The sequence below is a fragment of the Pleurodeles waltl genome, chromosome 9 (genome assembly GCF_031143425.1).
Source record: "Pleurodeles waltl isolate 20211129_DDA chromosome 9, aPleWal1.hap1.20221129, whole genome shotgun sequence".
Classification (NCBI taxonomy): Eukaryota; Metazoa; Chordata; class Amphibia; order Caudata; family Salamandridae; genus Pleurodeles; species Pleurodeles waltl.
The window spans coordinates 371,050,762-371,063,019 of record NC_090448.1 but is presented as its reverse complement, the minus strand read 5'-3'; the positions used below and the strand labels follow the sequence as shown (position 1 = coordinate 371,063,019).

Genomic DNA, 12,258 nt, shown 5'->3' with positions numbered 1-12,258 from the left:
GTCGCCAGACAAGGTGGCCAACACTGCCTCTCACTTAAGTGCCATAGTAGAATTGTCCGGGCGGTGTGTTACTAGAGGTTTCTGGGGTTTCTGCTTCTGGCGGCATTTTGGTTGGCCCTGTGGCTGAGACCTTGTTGAGACCTGCCCCACCTCAGGTGACTCTATCCCCAATATACCTCGCACAGGGATCACAGTGGTTGCAGTTTGCCGTTATAGCAGAAGATGGTCCTGAAAGGATGCCCCCATGAGTAGGAGATCCCAATGTTTAACAAGTGAGCTGTTACTGGTATAAAGTCATGTCATTTCTTGAAAGTGACGGCTGCAAGGTCCTGATACAGCTGGGGGGAGTGATCTCAGAAGTGGAGGGCCTCGAGCTCGCGTGCCCTGCGTAGGATGCTTTCTTTTAGGCCAAAGTTGGGTATACACACCAGGATGTCGGCGGGGGGGTTTGGTGCCTGGTGCGGCATCCCCACTCGGTGGCATCGGTCAAGCTTCATTGTTGAAGGCACTGCGTACCCCAATATGGAGTTAAATTTGGCCATCACATAAGCTTCAAGGACAGATCCTTCCCTTGCAGTAGGGACCCCTCGTAGGCGATTGTTATTCCACCTAGAGCGGTTTTCCAAATCTACAGCATGGGCCTGGAGCTCGATTTGTTGCTCTTGAAGTTGAAGGGTTTCTTGCTGCATCCACTCAAGTTCTTCATGTCGGTTGTCATCCTTTCGTTCTAGTGATGCAACTTCTTCTCCCACCTCGTCAAGGTCCCGGCGCACCTCTCATAGATATGAGGAGATGTCTCTCTTAACCGCCTGCAGATCCTCTCGTAACTAGGCCTCCAACAAAGTGCATGTTACTGGGTCCTCAAGCTCCTCCATGTACAGCATGCAAGCTTTCTTCCTGCTCTTGGGGGTCCCAGTTGTCTTCATCAGCATGTCCCGCAAAGATCTGTCGCTTTGGTCTTAGACGCCATATTTTTTGGGTGCTAGTTGCTTAGACCTGGTCCACCTCCTGAAGGTTCCCAATGCGTCTCCAGGACAAAAGGAGAAAGAGGGGTCAATTCTGTTGCTGGGCCATGGCGCACTCTGCCAGCCAGCACAGCACAAAGATCTTTACCCAACGCTGTCAGCGCTACCACAGATCTCAAGGCACGGCAAGGGTCCCACCAATGTCACCGGTAGCCAGGAGGAGGTTCCATGTCTCATCAGCACAATTTGTCACAATCCCGCCGCTGGAGGGGTAAAGAAGCAGCGTTGGGTCAGCTGGAACCCCCTGCATGCAGCGCCTCCAGTCCACGGCAATGCACCCATTCAAGCAGGAGGCCCCCACCACGCCAAGTCACACATGTCATGAGGACCCCACAGACAGACCGCAATGCCAAGTGTGGGAAAGGCCAGGGGGAGGGCCAGGCCATAGATATTTCCCACTGTATGGATTCCTCAAGCTGGGCCACGGGGGTGCCCACAGTCAGCATTGTTGGTGGTGGCTTCTAATCAGATGGAACGTAGGTCTGGGACTCGGGTGCCTCCTACCTGTGGTTCAGTGATGCTCCGGGCGTTGGGCACCAGGACAGTCAGGGCCCATACCGTAATTCACCCTCATAGGCTGGGAAGGGCCCCGAGGAAAGCCTCTGTCGAACGGCCCGCGATCGGGACACCAAATCCTGGTGCCCCTGCCTTTCGCCCAGGCAGGGCCTCCAGACATCAGGGCCAACCTCACTGTCAGCCCCACTCGGCCCCAGCTCCGGGCCAGTAAAGGCTGCGGGGACACCCCAGCCGCAGAGGGCCCACCATGCGGCCCAGGCCCAGAAGCAGGCTGCTGCTCCTGGAGTGCGCTCGTCTGTCGCACTTCCCTCCAGGCAGCAGCTCCAGCAGACACCAGCTGCTCCCATTGCAGCCTGGGAGCCTCGCAGGACCAGCCCCGGGCGAGACAAGGCCGCGGGACCGCCCCAGTCACAGCAGGTGCCCACAACCACCCCGGCCTTCCGCGCGGCCCAGAGGCAGACCATCAATCCTGGAGGCGTGTTTGACCCCCACAATCCCCCATGGCCTCTCCAGCAGCTCCCCGGTGGGCTCTGGTCGATCCCCCCCATTCCCTCCCCCGCGGCCTAGTAACAATCACGGCAGGCAGATGGGGTGCTCTCAGCAGCTATAGTTTGGTGGGGACGGAGAAACTAAATCCCACGTCTCTTCTGTCCGCCATCTTGGCTGTGCCCTCTTGGAACCTCATTTTAATAAGAGAGTAACCACAGATTCCAAAATCGATATGCATGAAGTGAGAGAAATATTGGAATCTTTTGATAGTTGGGCCAGCAGTAGCTCACAGTACGCCTCATAAAAAAAAACACAGAAAACGGATCCAGGCTTGTGGCTTTCTTGCTCTCAGGCTGCCTTATGACTGCGCACACTTCATCAGATGTAACGGGTTCCTCTAGTTCTAGCGGTGATGAGGGATCTAAATGTGGGAATTTTAATTCACTGAAGTGTGATACTTGCTGTTTTTTGACAAAGGATGTGACTGATAGAGAGTTGAGTATATAATGCAAAAGGTGTGTATGATAGCGGATGTTTCTTTATCCTATTTCACATTTTTAGTATGATAGGGGAGTGGATGTGACGCAACGTCCAGAGCTGCCGATCTTGGAGCTGGGAAACCAGGCTCGAGTCTTGGTGTCAGCTCAACATCCGTGACTTTAGGCAAATCACGTAATCTCCCTGTGCCTACCTAAAACGAATGTGACCTTGTGTAACGTAACTGGTGCCAATGGAAAGCGCTCCAAAACCTTTGAGTCGAGTTTGCACTATATAAAACTGCAACAACAAAAAAATATCTAGTATGTGTTTGAGTTGGGGGGGGGGTGGTACTCGATAAGTGCTGTTGATCTGTCTTTTTGGGTGATGCACACTGTTAAAATCTCCTATGATCTGATCCGCCCTCCTGAAGTCTGTCAGCATGGGGGATACAGTAGAATGCTTCTTTATTTTCATCCGGCCCATAGATTGAGATTATAGTGATTGTGTGAGGGCATAGTCTGCCTCATAGCCTAACTATTCAACCCTGTCTGACACAATGGTGCTGGTCTACCATTAGTGCAACCTTGCGTTCGACCAGTTTGCCACCCTTTTGCCTTTTTGTGGCCAGAAAAGTTGAATTGTAATGCGAACTAGTAAGACTGCAGTCTAGGGGAGTCATTAAGGGCTAGTTGAGTTTCTTGGAGCAGGGCAACATCAACATACTTAGAATACAAGCATCTAAAGAGCTTTTTACATTTAATCAGGAAGTTCAATTCTTATGTGTTCAAGGATACAAAATAAGCTTTATCTTGGGTCTTCTGAACAGTTATTCCTAACAATCTCTTCAGAGTAGTGTATGGTTGTAGTATCATAAATTAAGCCTGCATCTATTACCACCTGGAGCAAAAGCCTACAATTGTGTACAGTGATCTTCCATGTCCTGTATTTTAAAGGGTTCATCATGAACACTAAAACCACTTTTAACAAAACAAAACCAAAACAACTATTTGTGGAACAACTTAAAACTTCGTGGCTGGTAGCCACCGTCAAACATAGCGTAAGAACAGCCTCGGACGTTAATTCTGCCCCATTCCATCCCCTATTCCGCCTGACAAAGGAAATTGTTCTTCTGCGGGGAAGCAGCATAATTCAAGTCATGTTCGGATCACAGTTACCATATAGTCATATTCCTAAAGGATGAGTTTCAGTATGGTCGAAGGATAACATGTAGAGTCCTCCTTAGTGGGGCTTCATCTATTATGGTGCAATATTGTCTTTGGCATTTAGTCCTTCACCATGGATATCTTTTCTGTTCCTTGCTCTTGCTGATTTCTTAGCTGCCTCTTGTGCTGTGTTTCAAGTTGCATATCTCCATTTGTTCATAATATTGTGGTTTATAGTTGTGTTCGAGCAGCTGCCACCATCAAGTTGTGTGAGTTGGGAATCCCGTCTGTATGGGATATTTTCTTTTCGCAAATGGGCTGTAACATCTTTGAAGTCCCTCCTCTGGTCAAAGTTAACTGTGAAATATCTTGGGGAAAAAAGTGATAGTGTCTCCTTAGAAGTATTTTTGTTCAGTCCATCTAGCCACTGAGAATACTTTTTCTTTGGTTTGCAAGATGTGTACCCTTGTCAATACATCAGGCTAAAAACACACAACAAGGATAGTCTAGGACCATTTCGATAGCTTCTGGTATTTTCAAGCTATGTTTAAACAGAGATTATACATGTTTTTCCAGCACCAAATTGCACACAGTGGTGCTAATACCCTTGACCCGCATGTTATTTCATCACAAACAATGTTAATGGACTTGTGGTTTTTTTTGCCCGTTGGTCTCAAGACTCTGCCGCTCTATCAGCTCTTGGTGTTCGTGCCCCTTTTACATATGAGGATGATCTCGACTTGGGCCAGCCTTCTTTCTGCCTTTTGTCAAGAGTGGTCAAGCTGAAACATTGCCTTTGCAAAATCAGTTTACAAAGCAGAATTTTCCTTTTTAAATTCTTGCAACAGTAGTTTTAAGTCAGCCTTCGTGGCTGGTGCGGTCAGATCTACTGTGTTTGTGTCAATATCATCACCTCCAGTGGAAAAACTGTGTCTTGTATGCTCGTTTTTTCTATTTTTGCTAATAAACCGCATTTCTTTGATTGAAGTTGCTTTGGTAGTTTTTCTTCTAGTGTAGACCATTGATAATTCGGCTCTGAAGATGTTATAAAGTTCTCAATAATGAATGAGAGGTAGGAATCAGCATGAACGGGTGGAGAACTGGCTCAGTTCAACGGGCTTGAGTTCACATTTTGGGTTTCGCCAATAAGTGGCTCTATTGATCTGCACTCCAACGTGCCCCCCAAAGCACTGTCCAAGAGTCAGAGCGCCCGTGTGCGCAGTACAGAAGGGTGTCCGCATAACATTCAAGCCGCAGCTCAGGTCATGGGACACTCCCCAACCGCTGTCAGCAACCACTGGCATTCCTCCTGGAATTCAGACTCAACTGCCTGCAGTGCCTAGACCGCAGATGCCGGGCAGAGAAGGGCTCTACAATCGTCCGTAGGTGATCAGGGGCCAGATGTAGCAAACGTTTGCGAGTCGCAAACGGGCCGATTCGCTATTTGCGACAGTGCAAAATCGGAAATGGGATGCAAAAAGCCCATTTCCGACTCGCAAAAAGCGATGGGACCCGTTTGCGACTCGCATCCGTTGCGACCCCATTTTGCGACCCACAAATACCAAGTCGCAATTTGCGAGTCGCAAACCTTATGCAATTGCAACTCGCAAATTGCAACTAGTCGCAAAAAGCCCAGTTTGCATGTCCCATTTACCACTAACTCAGAGCAGGTGGTAACCATTACCAAAGTATAAAAGGAGACCCAGAAGGCATCTGGGTTACTCAAGATGGCAGAGATATACCTGATAGCAGTGAGGAGGAGAGTCCACGCAGCCCAGCGGAGGAGGAGGAGGGGCCACAGACAGGAGAAGATATATAGAACAAGGCAGACTCTTTTTCAGCAAACTGAGGAAGAGATCTATGACAAATACCGCCTTAGAAGCGCAGCCATCCTAGAATTAATAGATTTACTCAAACCACAGCTAGAACACCAGACTCTGCGTGGCTGCGCCATCCCTACGCATGTGCAAGTGCTATGCTCACTGCACCTCTTGGCCTCAGGGAGCTATCAGGGGGTCATTGCTGTTGCAGGTGGGGTATCCCAAAGTGCAGTGTCAAGGTTCCTCAGGGCCTTCCTAGATGCCTTAGTCACGCACATGTCTCACTTCATATACTTACCAAGGAATGAGGCAGAAATGAACAGCACCAAGCTGGACTTTTACCGCATTGCCCACTTTCCCCATGTCATAGGGTGTGTAGATGGGACACACATTCAAATATGCCCCCCTGCAAATCTGGAACACATTTTCCGCAACAGAAAGTGTACCCACTCACTCAATATTCAGGTTGTTTGTGACGCCCATTATGTCATCACGGACATTGTAGCTAAGTTTCCAGGCAGTACCCATGACTCCTACATTTTTAGGCATAGTGGGATACATCAACGCCTGGAACGTGGGGAATTCGGAGACGGTTACCTCCTAGGTAGAGCCACAGACACTTGCAGACATACACACAGGTCACTGTGCACGACAATCTGGACTTCCTAACAGTGTACTTTTGTGCCCACCAGGTGACAGTGCATATGCTCTCAGGCCTTGGATCATGACTCCGTTTTTAACACCCAGCAATGATTCAGAGAGGCAATACAACAGTGCACATAAGAGGACCAGGAACCTCATCGAGCGCACCTTCGGACTCCTGAAGGCAAGATTCAGATGCCTCCACCGCAGTGGAGGTGCCCTCCAATACACCCCCATTACCGCATTCAAAATTGTGGTCGCATGCGCCATCCTCCACAACATAGCCACCCGACGTGGGCTACCTCTCACCCCTGCAGACCCAGATCCTGATGATGAAGAGCAAGAACAACCACATCGCCATCATGGGGATAGGAGTATAGCTAATCAAGGCAGACTGAGACGGGAACACATCGCAACACAATACTTTGGAAGGTACGTGTCAACTCCAACCATACTCACCTATTAACCAAAAACTCAATTTGTTAAGTGGAACAAAAATAACTGTTTTATTAGTGCATTGATTAAACTATTCACAAGTAAAGATTGTCCATGGGCAGGAAAATGCTAACCAGGCATGTGGCACATTAACGTCATGTGCCACATTTTGTGGTCCAGGGTGATCTCTAGGACCTTCTGCCCCTCCTGCCAGCCTGGCTGGTCCCTGGTGCTTCCGTGGTGCTGTGCCTGCCACTCCTGAGCACCCTGCTGTCAGTGACAGAGACACTGCTCACTGTTGAGCCCTCCTCACTATCCTGGGGTGTTACCCCTGTGGCCCTCGACATTTCCCGTGTCTCCATCATTTCTATGATGTGGGTCAGACGTCCCAGGCCCCTAGCCACATCCCCAGCGAAATGGCCCATCTCCACTTGCAGCCCAACTGTCCTCCTCGACAGGCCTGTGGTGTTCATGGCGAGCCTGCCGATGGATGTGGCCATCCTGTCCAGTCTGTGCATGAGCTGCCGATCCCTGCGCCGCCCAGCCTCGGCCTGGGCCAGTAGTCCTCCCGCCAGTTCCCTCATGGCAAGGGCAAGGTCCCCAGTGTTACTGCAGATCATGTCCATCCGTGTGTTGAGGTGCTGCATGCTGGCATTGTTGTTGCGCACAAAGCGGTGCAGCACACCACTAATTCTCCCCAATATTCTATTCTGTAGGCGCTGACCACGCAGCAGATGTGCCTCACTGGTGGTGGGAGGAAGTAGCCCGGATGCAGACTGCAGCCCTGATGGAATGGACCGGCGATGCCTGCGCAGCTGTGGCTGCCCTGTGCTTCCACCTGTCTCATCCCTGCCTGTTGCTGGGGCAGCCTCCTGTGGAATTGTTGCAGCAGGTGTGGCTACTGCAGGGATGCTGCTGACCGTGCAGGTGGGGGTGCTCGGGGGTCCTGGGGTGTCCTCATGGGCCTGGCTGCTTGGAGGGTTGGTGGTGTCTTGCTGGAGACCTGTGGGACATGGGGAACAGACTGCCAGTGTCTACTATCTATTGTACACTTCCTAATAAACATTTGCCTATGAACTGCCTACTAGACTACATTTCCCATAATGCATCATTCTGGCATTTGCTACCCTGAACTGGAGCTATCTTGGTTGTGCATGCCCCTGTGTACATGGTGGGTGGGGGTATGGCATTGATAGGGGTACAGGCATATCACATGGTACTCACCGGTTGATGTGCTGGGCTCTGAGGTGTCCAGGTCTCCAAATCCAGACACTGCCTCCTGCTCCAAGGTTTCTTCCACCCTTTCTTCCAGGGGTGTGGGTGGTGGCACAGACGATGGTCCCCCTCCTGTGCCTGTCATCTCCCGGAGCCTTTCAGCCACCCTTTCCTTGGTCCGGGAGAGGAGGTCATACCACCTCTTCTTGATGTCGTTGATGGTCCTATGGCTCACCCCCAGGGAATTGATCTTGTCCTGGATGTCCTGCCACAGCTGTTTTTTTGTGGCCTCAGGAACATTGAGGACTGCTCTCCCAAACAAGTCATCATAGTGCTGACAGCATTCCTCTGTCAGCACCTCCAGCTCCCTCTCAGAAAATTTGAGCTTCCTCTTTCTTGGGGTTCCCTCCATGGCAGCTGCTGTTTGTCCTGTGTGAAATTCGGCAGTTATAAAAGGGTGTGGTCCTGCCTCCTCCCAGGTGTATTTGTAAACTTCCTGGCTGTGATGTCATCATCATGTGCCAGGAAGTGTTTCCAGAGTGTTCTGGTGTGGTTTCTGGAGTGTTCTGCTGCACCTGTAAGCAATTTGCAAGGTAATCGCAATTTGCGACACCTACTCGCTAATTGCGAGTTCGTTTTTTGCACACTCGCAAAAAGCGACCTCGCAATCTGCGGACTCGCACACTGCGTTGCGAGTCCGGGTGCGAGTCGCTATTTCGGAACTTTTTTTTCCTTGCATTACAAATTGCGAGTCGCATTTTGCGAGTCGCATCAACTCGCAAAATGCGAGTCGCAATTTTTTGTTTTGCTACATCTGGCCCCAGATCCCTGGCTCACTTGCGCTTCGCTCACCTTCCTAGTTAAATTAAGCTCCATGGACTCAAAGCAGCTTCTCTCCGATGCGCTGGATGAACGTAGTGATAATTTGGATCCAGCGTGGTGTCAGGGAGAGGCGTCTAGCATTTGTATTTTCTTCCTTCTGCACCGCACTTCCAAACTCATTCATACATTGTTGCATCCCCAGTATCAAGCCCTCAATTCAGCTATTTTGGTGGGTGAGAATGTTTGGGGCACCCGGCCTGGCAGCTTTGCCGAGGTGTTCTATGTCAGGTCCTTGTTCAGGCCAGACCCTAACTGGGGCATTTCTAAATTATTTTTCTCGTCTCTTAGACATTCATACTGTTCCTGACAAGCCCATGTACAAAATTCATTAGAAGATAATCCAGAATTCCCTCATGTGAACCCTTGTGAGAATCCCACTCACTTTCTCACCTAATTGAGAATTTACAATTAAAAGTGAAGTATTCATTACCAACTTCCCATTCTGCTGTTGTCTCCATGTTCTCCCAACACAGAGCAGACACATTTCTTAATTCAAAATAGCTATGTCACATTTAGTTAGGTTGTAAAGACATTGTCCATTTAGATTGTCTTTAGGACAGCAGCTCCTACAAGGACACCGCTTATAATTTCAGAGGCAAAGTGGAATTTGGAGAGGTAGTGCTGTGGCTAATACAAATTGACCATCACCATTTCTATTTTACAGTTAGTTTTTTGCTTTGTAAACCTCTGACTGGCTATGAATGACTGAGGACTGGACATACAAATAACGACAGTTTATTTATGCACTGACCTTTGCATTTCGTGCTGTAAGTCTTCTTCCGTCACTACAAGACTCCCTTGAACACCATTCCATGGCACACCTTAGTTACATCATCCTTGTAGCAGATCCTATGATGTGACTGCTAAATGGCCACTTGTGTCTGGAAGCCTTGACATGGGAAGCTTGAACTGGTCTTTCAAACTCAGAAGAGGAGACTAGAGAAGTGAATATTGGACTCTGGAAGTGATTTTGTGTTTAAAAGACAAACTTCAAGACACTGAGCTATCCATAAATGGAGAGAACTACAACAAGATGCTCCAAAATACTTCTCCAATAGACCACTGACTTTCTTGATATGGGCATTGTGGGAACTCAGCTTAAGCATGTCAATATTGTGAGATTGGAACTCACATCTCCAAAAGACTGAGGGGCACATTCACAAAACTGTTGTTGAATGCAGGGCAGCAAGCAAAGTTGATGCGCTGTGTTACATGAAAGGGGGAGAGAGCAGAAATAGTCCATGTATATACAAAGATATGGAGCATTTCTACTTCCTCCTTGCACTGGCGCATTGTGTGCAGCCTAGCACCAGTGCATGCACCATTGCACCGTAGTGAGAGGTGCAAGGGTACATTCACTGGTGCACGCACTATGGTGCAAGGGCGTCTTTGTCAGAGGTGGGGTTGTTTCTTTGCAGCAAAGGAGACCTTCCTGCACAAAAACTATCCTTAGAGGCATTTTCCTCTTTCTATGTGTGGTGCAGAATGCAGCACACATGGAAAGATGAAACAATGAGGAGAAATAAAGGCCTGCCTTAGAGGATTTCCCACTACATTCTCATCCAGAGGTTTACAAACCAAAACATGGCCCTGCAGAAGAGACAATGGATTGATTTGGCGTCCTGCATCGAGAAAAACCTCAAATGGCTTATTTTTTTCAGAGATGCTGGTCAGAAAGCTCAGTAAGTCCAGCACACTTTTCTAAAATCTGGATGGGATCGGTGAGTCACAAGTTTGAATTTGAGAAGAGCCGTCCGTTCCGTCATCAATGAAAAGAGTACCATTAAGTTGCACAATAGTGCTACCTTACTGATATTATTGTTAGCATTAGCTATATAATAACAATCATTGCTAGTAATTGTAATAATGATAGTATAAATAATATGACAAACACAGCAATAATAATACAAATAATAAAAAAATTGCAATAATAATAATTACAAAACCCATTTTAAAACAGCAGTAATAATATTACTACTAAGGATAATAATAGTAATAATAATACAATAAATTATAAAAAAAATGGCAATAACAATAATAATAATCATCATCATTTGATTTGTGGTTTTGTGTAGATTCTAGCAAAGCAAAGAACTTGTATTTCACTTCACAAGTCTGATACAGTTTATAATATTGATTATTAGGTGCGTATGTGCCAACGTTTCTGCAGTCGAATGTGGGCGAGTTTAAATAAATAATCGGGAGAATGTATTTACCCCATTGACTTCCATTGAAGAAGAGGACATTTTAGGTGGCGACTGCCAAAATAAAGCCATTTTTTACTTCAAAAATCAGGAGTCTCCCATCCGAGTCGGGTCTATTGGCATGTATGTAGGTGGTGGCACTGAGGACAAGCGGTGAAGGGAAGGGGTTTTAGGAAGAGTCAGTAAAGAATTCAATGAGAATGTTGTTCTTAATTAAACAATGACAAATGTGTCTTTTCATTGAATACTAAACTAACCTCAACTCCACCCCGCAGCTTAGTGAGAAGTATGGCCCAGTGGTTACAGTCTGGATGGGATCTGAGCCAGTTGTTCTACTGTGCGGATACGACACGGTGAAAGACGCACTGGTGAACCATGCCGAAGAGTTCGGAGGACGGGCCGTTGTAAGTTCAGATATAAAAGTGACTGGCTCAACTGGTAAGTGCCACAAAAATGTCATACCCAAAAGGGTTTTTAAAGGTCTGTGTGTTTTTCTAGAGGCCCTTAGTCCTATTTCACCACTTGAATCTAGCCTACTGGCCTGTGTCAGTTGTTGTCTGAGCCTTGAGGTATTTTGTGTCAGTCAAACACCTAAGTGCATATTTCTTCAAATCATCATAAATACATTTTCTTCTTGGAGGTCTCAACAATGAAACCAATAAACTACCCTATCCACTGCCACAGGGTTTTTGCATATACATGCCAATACAGTGGGGCAATTTAATGAATGAACTGTTTTCTTTGTATAGTGATCCAGCCTGGGGACCTATTTCTGTCATTGGGATCCGATTAATCTTTCTTCCCTGTTCGGAAGGGTGGAGAAAATGTTTTGTTAGATTATACAAATCAGTTACAGTGCAACTCAATAGTCACAAATTAAACCTTAGAGTCCAAATTAAAGATTCCAAGGGGTTTATTACAGACTCGAAGCTGAAGTTACACAAGTGAGCCTCAAAATCATAGTATAGAGCTACAAAGTCACCAATGGAGAATCAAGGCGTTGCACAATATTAATTCAAAGCAACATATAAAAGACAAAGGGGATCATTATGACCTTGGCAGGCGGCTACCGCCGCCCGCCAGGCGGTAACCGCCGTACGCCTGCCAATGCGGCCACACTCACGCGGCCCCCATTATGACATTCCCGCTGGGCCGGCGGGCGCAAACCAAGTTTGCGCCCGCCGGCCCAGCGGGAATGAGGCCGCAACATAGGAGCCGGCGGTGTTGCGGCCGTGCGACAGGTGCAGTTGCACCCGTCGCGCTTTTCACTGTCTGCTATGCAGACAGTGAAAAGCTGGACGGGGCCCTGTTAGGGGGCCCCTGCATTGCCCATGCCAGTGGCATACAAAAAAGTTTAGCACCGGCTTGCTCCATTTCTGAGCATCAG

General features: G+C 48.0%; 1 protein-coding gene across 1 annotated transcript in view; it reads left to right on the top strand.

The window, feature by feature from the left end:
* The window catches only part of LOC138259315 (cytochrome P450 2B19-like), a 473,070-nt gene that overhangs the window by 130,600 nt on the left and 330,212 nt on the right, over positions 1–12,258 (top strand). The window contains exon 3 of the mRNA XM_069206945.1: positions 11,147–11,309. Coding sequence (XP_069063046.1) covers positions 11,147–11,309 — 163 coding nt within the window. The remainder of the gene's footprint in view (positions 1–11,146; positions 11,310–12,258) is intronic.